At 36.4% G+C, this 18,761-nt stretch overlaps 2 protein-coding genes across 2 annotated transcripts in view; both read right to left on the reverse strand.

The window, feature by feature from the left end:
• The window catches only part of LOC132907401 (delta-1-pyrroline-5-carboxylate dehydrogenase, mitochondrial), a 43,575-nt gene that overhangs the window by 15,531 nt on the left and 9,283 nt on the right, over nt 1-18,761 (reverse strand). The window lies entirely within an intron of this gene.
• On the reverse strand, nt 12,858-15,448 carry LOC132907599 (uncharacterized). The gene is made up of 2 exons (XM_060960855.1): nt 15,422-15,448; nt 12,858-15,211 (listed from the first exon to the last, which is right to left on the reverse strand). Exons 1-2 carry the CDS (start codon nt 15,446-15,448, stop codon nt 14,414-14,416), a joined length of 825 nt encoding a protein of 274 aa, XP_060816838.1. The 3' UTR covers nt 12,858-14,413.

Raw genomic sequence — 18,761 nt, forward strand, 5'->3', positions numbered from 1 at the left:
GCCATAAGAATATCAAAGGGGGATAAGATGAAAGTTATTAGAAAGTTCTTCGTGAGGAAGAAGTAATTATAGGGCTGGAGGAAGTATAGAAAGTTGACATGCAGGGAGATCTAGAGATCAGTCGTGTTTCAATTACTGTTTGCTAGATATTTGGGAAGTGCGAGCGTGTAATTCGGAAATCGGGGTGTATTCGTCGCGTGGAGGGAACAAGCGTTTCTGTGTGGATGTAGTTTGGATGTCCGTGGTGGAGCCGCCGGACAAACACTCGAACGATGTTGGAAAATTGGCAGTGCATTTCCGCCGCCCTGGCCGAAATTATATTCAACAGAGCGTGGGACCTTTGCGCCAAGTCGGTAACGTTACATCCTTTCGTTAGCAGGACACACATCGAATTCGCAGATTTAATTAATTAAGTAAACAAGAATTTTCATCTAGACTGAGTGACGACTATTAATCCATCGCGTTAACAAGTCAGGACGACTGGACAAAGGATAAACTGATTTCAAAACGATTTCACGATGCGAGGAACCTTAGTTGAGATTGTTGCGATTATGAATCTTCGTTTTGCTAGAAAAAAATCAATTTCCTCAACATCGATTTAACTTTCGTAACACTAAAAGCATTAAAGTGTTCCATTCGTGTGACTTCTAGATTAAACATTTTATAAACTGACAACGATACATGTTTTAAGATTTGAATGATCTTTCGTAAAATATGTATATGACAAGAAAACTTGCTTTTCTTCTTGAATATGAAATTTTTTACTTTAGAAACTTGATCACGATGTCATTGGAGAGACCTTCAATGGAGCGATGAAATCAAGTTTTTGAAATTCGAATATTGAAATATATAAAAATTCGAAGTATAGAAGATATTCTAAAAGATGATAAAGTTTGAATTGAAGAGTTCAAGAAAGTCATAGTATCAAATTTAGAAATTACAATATAAATAATTACGAAAATATGAGACATAAAATGTTAGACTTCAAAACGTGGAAACTTGATGTTATGAAAATTGATGGTAGAGAAATTTACTTTTCGTACCCTTAAAAGGAAGATGCATTTATTTATGAATGCAACCAGGTGCACCGTAGGCAATTTCAGCCGACCGAGCCTGTTTATCGAAACTATCGATAGAAAATCAAGTAACTCGCTAAAAACAAGAGAGAGTGGCGACCGACTTTGTTTATGTATACATTGGAAATTAACCAAAGTAAGCTATCATAACCGCGTCCCGAGTATAGTTTACAGACACCTGATACAAAGCGTAATAAATACCCTTTGCTTCAGACAGGAAGTTAAATATTAATTAACGCTGCTCCGCTAATGGACCTTTGAATATAAACGCGCACCTAAGAGCTTGGAATCTGGTATCCTCACGTCACATGCGTCCTTTCCTTTACACCGTGTCAGCTACAAGCAAAAAATATTCTCTATCTTAACGTTTATCTAAAAAACGTAACGCTAAAACTTTTTTTGAAACCTCATCTTAACGCTTATGATTGATAAAACCAAAGTTATTGAAATAAAGAGCTTGAAAGTTATCAATTTTTACAACATTTTATAAAAATTACTGTCACGAAAGAATTTTTATCTTACTTTTCTTTTTTATTCTAATCGTAAATGTTTATCTCACATTACTATTGTATAATGAGCAATAAAAATGGGAGAAGCAATTTGCATTAAATAATCGCGATAAGCTTGTTGGAGAACCCGAAATAAGAATAGTGGAAAGGTGAAAAAGCGTTCGAAGAAAGCGAGGGACGAGGATAAAGTCCGAATGCATGGCTTTTCCGTGGGCTAACTTAATTTAAAAACACAAAGAATTTCCTCCGCTCGGGAAATAGACGAAGACATGTTTTTCCCTGAGAAAACTCTCTTGCCCGCCTCCATCAGTGACTAGTCTCTTCCCTTTCACTGTTTCGTATCAATCTTCATCCCACTTCCGGTGTGCCTTCGTTCTTTCTTCAACCAGAACCACCTTCTCTATACTTCAAGCACGCTTTCGCACCTTGCGACCAACTTCCAAGCTTTCTCGACCCTCTGAAAGCTCGTTGACTCGAGCCATGTGGCGAAGAAAGGGTTTAAAACGGAACGACGACTAATTCGTTGCATCGTCGTCCGCGATTAAAACGGGCGATTCCCGAGGCGAAACGCTCAAGAACCTTTCTTTCTCGTCGATTTCACTCCGATCCTTTTTTTCTTACAACACGACTTCTTCACGTAAATGCATGGATTTTCCTGATTTCTTTTTATTTTTTAATTATTCTTGGGTAAATTGGCTTCCAGTTTCCATGAATTTTCAGAGTTTGAAATTAACAAAATGTAATTTGAAAATGAGGTAGCTCGGAAATTGACACTTTTAAATTTAAACGCTCGATAAGGAATATGTCGACTCTTAGAAAAATAGAATCTTTTATAATATCCTATTCCAATTCTTAATGTTAAAAAGTTAGATTCGCCTATTGTCAAAGTACTGGTTTTAAATTTCCAAAATTAATCATTATAAATTTCTTTCAACTTCTGTTACTCCACTTCAATTTACGGTATTTTCTTGGCCATGTCACAAAAGTATTTAAACAATCGATTATTCATATAAATAAAATCTCAATATTCATTGAGACCATATTCAACCCTTACTATGCATACGCCTTGGATGACTGTTCATGTAGTACACTAATTTTTTATTAAATACATATACATTCGCGACAAATATGTCACATATATAAATATTTGCGGAAAATTCGAGTCGGGAGAGACTCATATTGTTGTGCCTTGGAGTACCAATGTTGTTTTGGTCTGCTAGATTTAAAGGTAAACAAACTCCGGACAAAACATTATCACCGTTATTTCTAATCGTCAACCGGAGTTACGTTTAAACTTTTTGCAATTCCACCGCTCGATATAAACAGACGAACATGCTCTCTAGGACAATGATTATAGCGAGTGATACAGTCGAATAGCGAGCGTAGAGTTGAACAGTAGCATTGAGCGAGCGACGATTACGACCGGCATACACTACCTCTGTGCTTGTATTTAAAGTGATTTTAATATAATTGACTATTACAATTTTTATCACTCGTCTCTTTAATAAACCAACACGTATAATAAACGTCAAATATTTTGTAATTTCTATACGCATTTTCATCATTGGTTTCAAATAGTTATCTTTTTTTTTATCTTCCGTCTTTTTTTTCTTTATCTTATCTATATACTCTTGTATATTATTATATTCATCGATATAATCACGATAACCCCGCCTTGTTACAATACTAATGAAATCTCAAAATGTTTTATATGAATAACACACGCGATATGAAACATAACAATTTTCCATATTGCTAGCGTTCGTACACTTTCGCGAACGTATCAAACTGACGATTCCAAATAAGTATGTATTTGTACGTCACTGTAATTACTCAAATACCAGCTGTTTAAACCGACTTCCACACAACTCTGCGTGAAAGTACACGGGATATTGACGTGAACAAGAATGCAAGACTGAAATGCGCGTAATGGAAAGTTTCCATGGAGAAACAATTATTCATAGAATGGCAAATGTACGGGACGTGCAACTGGAACGAGGATGGCGTCATAAAGTGCCATTCATTTAGCTCGATATGACTAGACACTGCAGCAATGGTCGATTCAATGTCTAGCACGAAATCGACCGATTCCCCTCGAGCTACTCACGTACCAAGTATACTTAGGTAATAAAGTCAATCGATAAGATAACAGCAGCCAGGACTTACGCGAGCAGATTGAAGGTCCAGCGAAATGAAGAACCTCCATCGACTTAACCATTTTGATCCTGTTTCTACGACCTCGATCTTTTTCGTTTTACGTTCCTTTATTCTCTTCGCGGTTCCCTATGTTGGAACGATTTACGTCGAATGAAAGAGTGGATTCGGTTGTTCAGGATATTTCGAAAGCTTTTATTCTCTCTGAATATGAAGAATTAGGAACTAGAACGATTAGTTTGGACTGGAAAGAGAAAAAGCTAAGATTTGATCAAATCCGTCGAATGGGAGGTGAAGACAGCAATTTTAGGATAATAGTACATTTATTTTATACTGTGTCGATGTAGCATAGTCACGCATATATTTTTGTTACTCAATTTCTTAAATATATCGTTGGATATACAAGAGGGCAAATGGTTAATTTTCGAAGAGTTTGGACGTCGACGAAAGTTATTAATATAAATTCGTTTGGAGTATTTTTGCAAATAGTTTTCTCTGATATACGTCATGGAAAAATATTTTGACATACATACAAAAATTCTAATTTTCTACAGATATTACAATTTGCCCACTAGGTGTACATCGGTTATATATGAAGTTAAACAGTGACGAAAAACCAATATTAATAATGATAAAAAAAGGGGGACCTGCCAATATGCCAATTTAGTTCTGTTTCCCTGAAATGTCATTCTCCTTGCTCGGTAAGAAGGAGGAGGCAATAGATAAAATAAGAAGGAATTCCGTTCGTAACGAAGCGTTAAACGACTTCCTTCGGTCGATAAGTGACTTCTGTGATCGACTCTCTTCCGTCTCATCGCTGCCATTATCTTCGATCTAGTACGGAATTCGACCCTTTACCTCTTTCACGACACTGTCATTCCCTCGCATGTCGATTTTCAAACGAAGAATAAGGATAAAATTGAAAATTTTCTTTTGTCTCTCTATGATACTTACCTCTGCTGAATTTTCGCATTCCGAAACGAGATACTTTCTCAGATATCGAATCAAACTTTTCAAAGTCGAAATACTAAGTACAATAAGACTTCGATATTATAGATTGTAGACTAAAAAGTAAGATTATAGAAAAAAAGAAATTCTAATTGATTATAGATTATCGATATCAGAGAATAAATCAGCGATCGATGATATAGCAAATGATAGATAAATAAAATGAAGATTAAAAAGCGTATATATAAGCAATTAAGTACATGACTTGCAAGTTATAAAGAGTTAATACTGGATTACAATCAGCTTAAAAAATGGGAATATTACAAAGTGTCACGCTTCTAAAAAGAAAGCTTATGAAAAGATAAACTTGTTAAAAAAATTGCACGTTGAAGTTAAACGATTTTAAAAGATCAAAGGGAAAAAATTCTTTGACTTGAAAATTCTGATCATGGAAGTTTACAGCGTTAAAAAATTAAACCAAAAGTATCGCTCTTCCGAAAACACGAAGTTCCTATAAGATATTTCCTCGAAGTAATTATGTAATACAATTCGAGAAACCGGGAACACATTTTCAAACACTTCGTTTCCATCGTATCCTAGTCTCGTCACCGCCATTATCGTCAATTTTCCGCGAAATTCGCGTAGTTCTCCGCATTCTAAAGGCCAGAAGTGGCGAGAACGATGGTTGCTCACGCGAAACAATTCGAAAATCTATATAAATTTGCTCAATGATCAGGTTTACGCCGTCGTTAATGGTAAAATGAGTTAGCTTAATAACGATCGATCGTAAAGTTTGGCAGACTTGAACGCCTTGGGCGATTTGATTTCGACACCGTCTTTCCTCGAAAATCTACGAAGAAGACTTTCTTCGAGAGTCTCGATAAAAATGGTCGACGATCGACGCTATAAAATCCATGTTCACAATCTTTTACGAAGATTTATATTCTAAGAAAATTATCTACATTTACACTATATACATCTTGACTTTAAAATACGAATAATTAATCAATTGTAGATATTTTTGTGTTCATGAAAAATTGTTGAATTTAAAAAATGCACAGTCTGCACACGATACACAAATATGAAATATATCCGAAGTATAGTACTCGTTATGATATTTAGTGCGTGAATTTTTTAATAATCAAAGACTACCTCTGTTCAGCTTATCGTTATTCCCACAATATCTTCGTCGATTAATACAAATTTTAGTTCAAATTCCCTTCTTTAGAACTTGTTGTACCCATCATCTTCTAACATCAACACAGTTCACAAAGTATCATATGATCGCGAGCGTCGAGATATTCGTCAAATTCTCCTGTGTGGGAAGGCAAAGAAGTAAGACGGAACAGAAATTGAAACGGAACAAGACAGAATCGAAGGAGAAACAGGGTCTGTCTCGTTCGGGAGCGTGCCTTTGTCTGGGCAGTTGATAGAGCTCTTTCCCTTGAAGTCGGTGATTCTCGAGCCATTTAAACGTGTCAAGCGACCAACACGGCTACCTCGAGACGGTCAACGAATCTTTGGGAATAAATCTGCCGTAGAAAGCTGGCTAGAAAGATTAAAAGGACACCGATGGATGCCGACGAACGGGCAGAAGGGAAAGGAATGAGACGCCGCGTGAAACGGAATGTCTCCGAGCGTTAGATCGGGAGAAAAATACAGATTCGACCCGTGAAGTAGCGAACCAACATGCTGAGACCAAAGATCGAATCGTAAATACCGCGTTAGTCGATTGTTCCTTCGAGAGTTGCCTCCTCTTGAGAAGAGTGACATCAGATGAATGATCTTTATAGAAACATTTAGATAAATAATATAGATAATCATACGTAATAATATTACACAATATTAATACATATACGAGGTATTAGGAAATATATAGGTAACATTTATAGGATGCAATTTTAGTCACCTAAGAATTTACATACGAAAATTTTGGTTCAAAATCGTAAATAATTTAATTTTGCACTCTATGCAAGTCTAGGGACTTACATTTAATGGAAAAGTGGTACAAGTATAGTTTTTTTTAAATGATAGGTCCTCTTTAAGAGGATGACGAAAGGTTTATAAGAGGTCACTCTTGTTACAGAGGAAGATCATTATTATGCATGGTATTACGTATAATAATTATAGACAAAATGCTGCATCTATACATGAAAAACTCAGTAGAGAAATGCTACAAAAATATAAATGCACTTTTTCCAAAAGAAGAAATAATTCAAAAATACAACATAAAATATCTATATTTATCTGGAGGATCTAGTTATGAATCTTCAGCCTTTGTGACTATGTATAATGACCTGCTTCAATGTTTACAATCTACAGATTTCTACATTAAAACATAACCACTTACAGTTTTCTCATATCAGAAGATAAACATAATGATATTAAAAATATAAAGATTTTGTGAATATTATGTAAAATACTATCACACAAACGTGAGTCACATAATTGGGCCACCTTAAATTATTCGTAATTTATTGATACATATTTATTGGTATTGGGGAAAGTTTTTACGAAGTTGAATGTTTGAAAAGTCGCTTCGGTGAAGCATACTAACACCTTTCTCACTCGCTGGTAGATGACCATCCATCAATCCCTATTTCCGCAAGTTCTCGGTTAGCCATCGATCCCTTCATATACATAGACCTTTCGTACTATCGGCGTACGTCTCTCGTGTCTAAAGCAACATCAGCAAGATAGCTTTACCGACATGTCCATCGGTATGTCCAGCAAGAAAACACGTGTCCCTCTTCATCTCCCTCTTCTTTTTGTACATCGTACTCTCTCAGTCCCTTTTTCATATTCAGTTTGCTAAACGTCATACGTTAGCAAAACATGCGCACCTTCTTTAACCTTTGTACATTCTTACCTCGGTCTTCCGATTTTTGAAACGTCGATCATGGAAGTATCAAACGAGAGATACGTTCAAAATGTCAGGTAAAAATAAATACGAAGGAGCGATAAGAAAATTAGTATCTTAACAACTTCTATTTTCTCCTTTGAAAATAGTATGTAGATGTGTAGAAAAATCTTGAACCAAATACATATTTTCAGTATTAAAAAAAAAAGGTACACAAAATAATTAGACAATCTTTCAAACAAATACAGTATGAATATACGTATACGATAATGAATAATGATTATTTGTTACATACGTATAGAACGTATCGTGTAACAATAAATATACGATACATCCGAAGTCTTTCATGAACAGCCTACAATACGATTTACCCAATAATGAGAATCACACGTCATGCCCTATATTAATTATTAAACTGCGAATGTTGATGCAAATTCGTATCTTCATAAGTACAAATAAAAAAATTGGATCTAAATAGAAAGACAGGGAATACTTTATTTCAGACATTTCGTAAGTTTTTTCATAGAACTATACCCGATATTAAAATATACGTCCCAATATCAATATTCCCAATACTAATAAAAGTCCCTTTAAATTGCTTTCGTAAAAAACCCATTTAAGGTCTCAACCTAACGTCAGAGATAACAATAAACATTCTAAAACCTCTTCCAAACTCATAACCATTTCTTCTTATCACCTTTTTACCCAAACACTCTATAAACGAGCGTTCAGAAACAACTTATAAATACAAACACACGAGGCTAAGGATACAACTTACCCGACAATGGAACACCCGGATCGACTTATCCATCCCCCTTCGACAACCACGTCTGCGCAACGATCCGCGTGATACGAACGGAGAGGCAAACGGCAAGAAGCGAGATTGATGGTTCGACCGGAAGTCTCTACCGGCCCGGCCCGTTTCAGTGGCATTAAGTCGGCCCCACGTTGCCCTTGGCATTTATATTCATCGGCAAGTTTGACTGTACGCCACAGAATGGCTTTCCACGAACGAGGGCAACCTCGAAAGAAGATATCGGAATCGGAAACGGAGAAAGGTGGAGTCGTAATGGAATAGGCAAATCCTCGCGGCACTCCATCCTTTGATGGCTACGAGAATCGGTCGTCCGCGAGGTACTCGAGGTTATAGCCGAGCTTTTATTTCCCGAAGCATCGATCTCCATAAAGTTGCGCCCGCGAAATGAGTTCCGCGGCCTTCGAACCGACCTCCTTCGAAATCGTACTTGCACGCGTAATGTCCGAGTTCCCGTGAACCTGCTCGAGCCCGCTGGTTTAATTGCGCGCCGCTCGATCCCACTTCCTTCGAACAGCTGCTATAAATACGTCGGCGATCAAGAGCTTCGAATAGCTACACACTACATTCTCAATGTTTAGCTCTTTAGAGTGATAGCATCTACCAATTTTTCTTACTAATTCTATTTTACAGTCGCTGCGTTACAGTCGCAGTGAAAATTATTATCGGTGTATTACCAGCGTAGTTAACGTAAACAGAAATAAGCGTATTTTAAAGTATAGCAAATCTTTCCTAATTTTTTGAGATATTACAAGACTCAGCAGGTAAAATGTTTGTATGGTAGCGTCAAAATGTTCTTCGACGATCATACGTGGAAAGATTATAGACTTGGATAGGATACTTAAAATATAGGTACTACGTCTTATACGAGCAACAAACGAATAATTAAATCACTCGTAAATTAGCTAAAATCCATAAATTGAATATTCAATAGAAATTCAAAACGCCAATTTAGAGTTCCTTTAGGTTCGTATAATTTCTACTCAAAAATCTAAATGAAAAGAAATCTAAAGAAAGTAAGTATCTATAGCTGTAGCGAATTAATTTCAGACGAACAACAGAAACTTCCCAAAAAGAATCCCAAATTTGTGATCAATGGCGTATATCTACCAGAGATAACAACACATACTTAATTTTCTCACCAAATCACCAAATTAAGCTGAACTTAGTTTATCATTATGTTGTTCAGAGAGAAAAGTTAGAGAACGAAACACATGAGTTCGCGTCCGATTATCGCAATTCCATTCGCCGACGATCGAATGGCACGAATTTTCCCGCAGACATTGTTGGAAAGCATGAAAGCACGCGTAAAAGACGAAGACGCCGACGAATCCGAGAACTTTGCTCCGCGGCAAATCGACTTGTCACGAAATCCTATTGCCGCCTCCTGCATGTTTCCAGCGTTCTTCTCGTTTTCCACCTTCTCATCCTCCTCACCTCCCTGTCGTGAAATCCGATAAAACCTCGTTCGACGGCGTGCTCAAATTTTCGAGACGCTTAGCTCCATGATGCTCGCCCGAAATTCGATTTTCCGCGACGTATTCACCTTTGCTTGCGATGATTATTTCTTGCCCCATGCGTTTCGTTACGCACATAAAATTTCGATTGTATTCGATTCATTTTAGATAGGTTTGATAGAAACGTTAATCCTTCGCGTGTTAACGATATTTTTCGTATCCTCTCTCCCACGCTTTTATAGCGAAACTTTTTGAAAATGAGGAATTTATCTTTGAGGAGGGAAACATTATAAGTTCGTGAATTTAAATTTGTAAACTTAAAAATAATTCTCATGTTAGCAATACGAGTATAAAAGACTAAAGAAATTAATAGAAAGGAATATAAAGGACTAATAGAGATTAAAAATAGTAGCAAAAAAAACTTTCGTTCGTATATATGAGGTATATTGATTTTTTTATTTCTCAAAGAAAGAAAATTCTGTTCTTTGTGTAAGTGGAAGATAAAGTTGGACCATTTACCTCTTACGTGCTCAATTCGTAAGTGTCAGACTCGAAAATGTAGCACGAAAAAGATGATGAAAATGGAATTAGAAGAATGTTAGTTTATCTATCCTTTGATTTTTCTAACAAAAAATTATTATTCACTTTTCATTTTACTTGATCAACCGATTAATTCATAGAAGATATAGCAAATTCTTATAAGTCTTATAAGATTCGAAGAAGAATAAAGAATCGTAATGTAAAATTGTTGATTTACGTTTAGATAAAACTGCTGTAGATTCGCGTAATCTTAGTTCCATTTGCGATGTTTTGCGTGCACAGTTCAGTAAAAAGTAGACAGTGTACAGATCCAAATGGGTTTTCATGAAGTATCGTGATGAAAATTCATAGGGGCGCGGGTAGGTGGAATCTACGTTACGTGTCTGAGACACGATGCAACGCGTGACGCGCGAAACGACGCTGCAAGCAAAAAGGGTTAAAGAAGGAACGTGACTTTTTTCCTTTGTACACGGTGCACAGGTATCGCGAAAGAATGCGCTTTAAAATTTAAATTCCCGTGAAGCTGTCGTGAGGCCAAGTCGTCGGGCAAACTAAAAGGAACTGTTATGTTACTGTAACAGTTGCAAATAATGAAAAATAATGTACAATCTACGTAGAATTTCTTATTAAATGATTAACGATAAAAACCATCCCTCTTACGTTATCGTTCAAACGTTTGGAATTATTTCTAGTATTCATGATTTATGAAGAATAATGAAATAAAAGGACCAACGTATTATGATGGAACTTGATACGAAGGAATAAAAGTGAATTAAATTGAAAAATAGAACAAATGTACATATTTTGATACATTATCGATACTTGTACAAAAGGCCAAAGTTTCAATATTTACACGTATTTTACAACGTGATTATTTCGCATAGAGTGTTGGTCAAAGTACTCCGGCAAACAATTAATGGTTTTTCCATTATATATTCCTTTCTTTGTTACAGTACTGTTATCTTCCCTCATTTTTACACGTCACGTGTAATTTCGCAGATTATAACAACTTCCCAATAAACAATTATTTCCAGTGTAAACAAACAGGATACTATCTGTTTAGATTCGATCGCTTCAATTGTATTTATAAATTGCGTTATAATTTATAAATACTTGCGTAAAAATTCGCAGCCCATTAATACTTTTTTACTTTGAAGCATATATTTCCCTATTTTTTATTCCTTCAATCGCGACAAGAAAAATGTCTACCATTTGCTCAGAATAAAAAAATTTTTATACGATTACGATAACGTAATCAGCAATGCAGAAGAAAGTAGGTTTCTTAGAGTGACAATAATGAAGGCTGGCTTTAATTGAATCCTTCTCGGAATGTCCATAGGAGGCGTTAAACAAACTATCGGCATTTCGACCACGTGAGAGTACGCGTTCGATGCTGGATCCACAATAAATCCTCTTCTTTCCTCGCACAACTCAACCTTCCATCTTGCACCTTCTCTCTCTCTTCTTCTTTTTTGCACCTCTCTCTCTATCTCTGTTTCTCTTTGATCTTTTTGTTTTGCCTCACTGTACCCAGCCAAGCTGCGACTGCCGGTTTCCGGTCTGGAATTTCCGGCTTAGCTTAAGAGCTAATAGCACAGCTAGGAAAGCTACGCTTTTCTCTCTTACAACTGATCTATCTCCCGGTCCTTTCCTTTCGATTTCTTGACAGATGATCGTTCTCCTGGCGCAATTAATTCTCATTTTCGACCAACGGCTTGCCATCGTGAAACCAGTTGGAACGAATCATCCAAACGTGACAGCTTGATCAATAAAAGTGTTGGGTTGTAACATAAATTCGTCCTGTACATATTTCTATTTATTATTCTAAACGGAGAAATGGGGACTTATATATGTTACAACCCTAATATTTTCTCATATGGCATTCATTTCAATTTCTATATATATTACATGTACAAGAATACACAAACTTCGTACTATTCAGTCGTAACATAAATTCATCCTGTTCTTATATTTATTGCAATATGAAAAATTAGAGCACTTCAAAGAATGTGGCTAAAGTCAAAAAGCAGTAGAGAGATTATAGAAGAAAGAAAAAGAGAGAGAGATGGAGAGGTAGGAGATGAAGGTGAGGTTCTAAAGAGCAGGGAAGATGTACAAGGAGAAAAGCAGTGGACTAGAATACAAGGATCTAGATGAATAGGAAATACAGGAGAATAACCATAGGAAGTTTACCAAAACATTTAAAGTAAAGACGGAAGTTAGGGAGCAAAAGCTACTGAGAAGAACAAGGTATAACAATTTGGAGAATGCATGTAGATTTTGGGTGAGTAAAAAGGAAAAGACATACTTATTTTGTAAAACCAACGAAAAGGCATTTGAACACATGAAGGATATGCAAAGGAATTGATAGAACAAACGTAAGCGTGAAAGAAATACTAATGGAGGAGCGAAAAGCGGAATGGCTAAAAAAGATAAAAAGGAGAAAAAGAGGCGGAGAGGAGATGAGCAAAGGAAGCTGCGCAAAGTGTGAAGCCAATGAAATAGTTTAAGGTAGTTTTAAGGAACGGTAATGCTTTATAGCGAAACAGAAACAGTTTTAAAATAGAAACTAAAGAAATAATTATATAAAGCAGGTTCGATAACACTACGAGTTACAGTAGCAACCTATGTAACCAAGTCCACTTTCAATAAGCTGAAATGAATAAATTCACTACTACTACTGTTTATTAGAATATATGTATAGATAATATATGTATACCAACTAATATATGAATATATTTAATATATATGTGATTATATAGTACATGTATGTGTACGAATTTTGTGTTACAACCCAATATAATATCATCAGTGCTTCCAGCACTAAAATTCTCACAATTCTGTCCTATACTATACAATTTTTAGACCGTCAATAATCATATATTTTATTGTTATTTCGGTATTACCGAATTCCTTGAAATTATTGGTTACGAGAAAATAGAGACACTCACATTCAAGAACGACAAGAGAAACAAGGAATAAGGGTAAGACAAGCCAAAAGTGGATAGAGGCCATAGTTCGTCTGAATATTCCGATACAGGAGACGATCAATAAATGGACGCAATTCCTGGGAAGCTATCCTGTGGAAGCTCTCTCCCTATCCAATCCTTATTACCCATTATCGATTTCTATTTAAAACGGAGCTTCGGCAAGACAGAAATACATACACATGTGACCCCTGTATATCTGTCAATAGCAAATACAAACATCATTGTCACGGTTGACGTTGATTCCGGCTACAGCCATACCTCGTACTCCGCCAGAGCTAAAATGATATCAATCCTGATACTGTATAATTTAATCACGTTGATTGAACAGATGTATAACAATCTAATTAACCTTAAGCTGATATCTTTGGTTATTAGATAGTTATTAGGTTATTTCATAATTTTATTTCAGATATTTACTTCTAATTTTTATTATATATGTAGAAGATCTGAATCGTTAACCTACTTGGATACATATGACTGTCATCTTTGCGTTACTACTCTATCAAATTTTATCTTTTAAGTTTTAGCTATCGCCTAGAAATAAACAGACTTTTCACCAAATACAATATTCTACACTCGAAACGACAATACTCCATAAATAAGGATTAACTTATCCTGATCACCTACGAGTAACGCTTAGAGAATCGATAGAACTCGAAAGAATCGCCAGAAAAATCGCATTCTGTAGCCAGAAATTTATTCGTCTAAGTTACTTAGACTAATATTCCCAGAGAAAGATCTTTAAACAAAGCCGTGTATAAAAATACTAGTACCATGAAACAAATATCCTGCACGCGGTAAATTATAAGCCGTAAATTATAAAATTCCCTCGGCGAGATCTCAAAAATCCCCTGAACTTTCTCTCTCATCCACGGGTCAGAATAAAATATAAAAAAAGGAAGAAACTCGTAGAATCCTTCGTAGAATAAGAAAGAAGCAGCGATAATTTCGCGACAAATATTTCTCGCCACCTTTTCTTCTCAATCAGGCTGGTTGCCCTAATCGATGTCCCACCAACAGCCAGCGACCGTATTCTCCAATCGTTTCTAGAGGGTTTCTTCCCGATCAAGAGTCATTCATCCCGCAAACACGCCGAGACGAGGACAAATAGCATTTGCAAGAGGCCTCGATCTTCCTGGAGGATCTTCGATTCGGTTGATTCTTTTCTCGGCCGGTGATTACGGGTCCGATAGCATCCTCCTGTTGGCTCTTGGCTGTATTGTACCACCGATCCTGCTCATCCGTTTCCGTGAATCTCTCCACAGTCTCCGGTCTACCGGGTTGTTTCGTCACAAAGTGATCCAACGGATTAAGATACTCAATTTCCAGCTTCCTCGACACGGTGTTCAAACACGGCTCGCTCTCTTCTTTCATGAAATCGAATAGACCGGCAACGTTCATCGGGACGTTCGTGTGAGAGTCCAACAGATTCAGCTGCATCGAGTTCAACACCACTTCACCTGGTGGATACCTATCCCCGTAACAATTTCGTAAGCACGACTCAAACGTTTTGAATCGATACGAATTGTAATCCCATGTGATGTCAACGACAGGTAAAACCTGATCGGTTTTCACGAACGTGGAGGAATATTTCGCGACCACGTTCGGCTCAGCTTCCTTCGAATTTCTAGCTTCTGTCTTGACCGTTGGGTTAGGAATCGATAGCGTTTGGTTCGGTATCACTGGCCAAGATGAAACAGTTCTCAGGTTGGTCAACGATATCTTGGAATCGGAGCTGGGATCGCTGAAGACGGTAGGTTCTTTGGAATAGTGTTGCAGTATGTTAGGGACGGATGATTTATTGGAATCCTCCGCGTTGGTCGCGTAGTAATGGAAAATTGTGCATAGCTTCTTTGGGTCTGCCTATGGAGCAAGGTATTATGGTTTTATCGTGACTCTTGTGATTTGAATTTACGAAGCTCTATACAATTGTTAAACTTATATGCTTTTACATACGTAACTAAGAAAATGAAATGTAAATACACGCGAGACATCGAGGGCAAAAGTGGGTTAGCCTGGACGCTCGACAAACGATGCAGTTTGCTAATTCTGATTTATAGCTACAGAACATACAAATTTATTCCCCGCGAGAATTGCCATTATCGTGGCGAGTAAGCGATATAACACTGCCGATGCAAATAACGAGTTCACAATTGGGTGATTTAATTCGATCAAAAAGGAGTTAATTTAACGAAAGGACGAATAAAATTTCATCCCAATAAAAGAAATTCAAATAAATTATGAAAATATAATTCGTAAAATAACAACGTATTAAATAATTCGTTAAAAAAGTTCAATTTAAAAAAAAAACGTGGTAACCTCTAAGAAGTTTTTCAGACTAGAAATCTTCTTTACGATATTACAAGAAAGATACTTCGTATATTCATATTAATTAATATATTTATATTAATTACATACGATTAACATTTGGAGCTGAACGGCGATAGAAAACACAAGGATCAAAGTGAGAAACAGAGCGTAGATGCTCGCCATGGTAAACTTAATGAATCTCGTTTTCACTCTATGAAAAGGCTAAAATCTCGACCGGTTTCTCAGGCCTGGACATCTTCATCGCTCTGTGGCTCACGATATCGACAGAAAACATCGTTTAATCGAGCTTTTCTTTTTCGTTCTTTAATTCTATAAAAATCGGTCGTACACCGGGTCCCATCGGACACCACGGCTTGTGGATCGATTTTTTTACGACACGACACGAGACTACAGAAACCTGTCATTTGTTTATGGAAATACGCGCCGTCAAAACGAAGAATTTTGTAACCTATCTGGACGTTCCGTTGACATTTCTACATTTAATACGTATCCGTGATAAAGTCTCGTTTTACGTAAAAATATACAATCGCTCGCTGAAAGTATTTGAATACTTAGCATAGGAAACTTTTTATATATACGTCGTAATTACATCGATAAAATTTAAAATCAATTTAAAAATATAATATAGAAATTAGAAGATATTTTCTGTAAAAATGAATAGTCGTCTTAAGTGTAAAGAGCATAGGACTAAAACATAGTAAGTCGTTTTATTAAAGCAACTTAAAGAGATAGGACTGTTGAGATTGACTGATAGAGGAACGAGTGGATGAATTTGTAATAGAAAAATATATTGAAATAAGTATAGATATAAGTATAAGTACAGGTATACTGATCCAGATCACTCTTACAGTGTTGCAATACAATAGGAAGAAGGTATGATAGGGATCACGTTCATATATTTATAGCAAACGACAACACAAGTTAATCTTGGTGTGTAGCTCTAGCTGAAGGCTACAAGAAACAGCAATAGAAAGCTCTTTTGTTTCTGGACCATGTAATCCGAAACAAAATTTATATTCAAGGGCACAATAATATGGATCTCTCCTTATTTTGAACGTTTTTCACTAAATTCTATTCTCTTCGTAACAACGGTCTTCAGATCACGGATATACAAAAGAAAAAGTGTAGAATTTTTTTTAGAAGTAATTATTTCAACAAGGGCCTTAACAATCAATCACATTTAAACAAAATTATTTTCCTGTTTAATTTTGGAATTAAATATACATTTCTCTCATTTCTTTGAATATTTCAAAAATAAGATCTCGTTGAATATCGAGGCTTATTAATATAACGAATAATTCACAGCTTAAATTCTTTTCTAATAATTGCGCTAAATATTGCGTTAAATATTTCGTACTTTCTATGAACAATAATGTAGTATAATGATCGTCAAAATGATGAAACATCGTAGAACTCACTATATACTCGCAGAAAATTTCTACCACTGTACGAATATTTTTATAGGCTGCTGTATATCGATGTCTAAATAAATATTTGAAAAGCAGCAAAATAAAGAGAAACGCGGTAAGATATGGGGAATATACATAGAAAAAAAGAAGCGACGCAGATTGAAATTTCACTGAAAACACAAAGTGAATAACAGCGATGTTCTGGTAATATTGAAAAACAGTGATCACGCCGGTCTCGGTGATTCACGGAGGAAAATTTCATCGCATTTCCATACGCAAGGGGAGAGAACGAATATTTTTTCTTTTTCGTTTTTTTCGTCGCGTAGACTGTATACACTATGCTAATCTGCCACGTTTTAATATTGCTTTGTGGAATTAAACTTTGAAAAAACACCACCGTTTATTTTGTAAAAAAACAGTCGAGTATCCGACCGATGTGTTTTGACAAACACGTACAAAGATGCTTCTGAGTATCGAACTTTTCCAATTTATTAATAAAATCGAATACAGAACTACCACTTGCTCTGATCCTAAGCGATCCCACTTTAAGTGATCCTAAGTTTAAGTAAAACTAATTCCCTAAGCCTTTTTTTGTTCTTATGCGATTACAAAAGTACTCAAAGCTGCTTTATGCTACTAACGTTTACCCTGTGATCGATCAATGGTAACGTGATCGCTAATGTATGAACATTTTCTCTGAAATCATTCTTGACCAGTTCCGATTGCAACTACTTGGATGGAGAGTGTCCAATCCAGCGCAGTGTGGAAAATAATCCATCAATCCTGCAAGCTTTTTTCTTTCAGCAATACCTTCGTACGGTACTCTAGCATGATGAAATTGAAACTTTGAAAAGTTTTCCACACTCGCGGATGTAACAAGGGAGGAATACAACTTTCGAAACGGCGAACTCCAGTAGCAAAAATACAGCTCAGGAATACATAAACAAGTAAAATTGATTTCAGTGATAAAGATACAATACGAGAACACGTAGGAGAAGTTTCAACAGTAAAAAAATGATTTAAAGATGTTGACACGAAAATAGCACGACGACGCCGAGCTAAGTATTCCAATAATAAAAAGAACAAACAAAATACACGTACCGAAAATGAGATTTTAGTTCAAAAAGAAAGCAAAGGATAAGGAGACCAAAAAAAATACATCGCGATAATGCAAAGAGCATCGCAACGACAGCAAAAAAAAAAGAAAGAAATAGGAATTGCAGCAATGTAGAGACAATACGAGAACATCTGCTTCGGCCATCGTTCCATTTTACAAATCTATGAAACTCCCGGCGTGTTTCGACCCTTATTTCGCGTGCACGCTCAACCCATTTCCATATGTATACACCGCACAATATAAACAGAAGCATTAAGCGTCAATCAGAGTGGAGTAATTTGAAGCAGCGGGCCGTAAGAGGAAGTAGAATCTCGGTGGCGCGTCAACCTCGAGCCCCAAACCATAATAGGATGCAATTTAGAAACGGTCGAAACAGACAATACCGCGTCTTTCGAAGCGTAAATCATCCACCGCGGCAAGAGTGAGAGGATGGAGTGTGGAAACTGCAATGGGTAAAATGGGAGGGTGGAAGTGCATATCTTAATTACAATATTCCCACGAGCTGAACACAGGACTCTTGCCCGGTTCGCCAACGAACCCCTTAGCCTTTCCAGCC

This window comes from Bombus pascuorum, chromosome 5 (genome assembly GCF_905332965.1).
Source record: "Bombus pascuorum chromosome 5, iyBomPasc1.1, whole genome shotgun sequence".
Lineage (NCBI taxonomy): Eukaryota > Metazoa > Arthropoda > Insecta > Hymenoptera > Apidae > Bombus > Bombus pascuorum.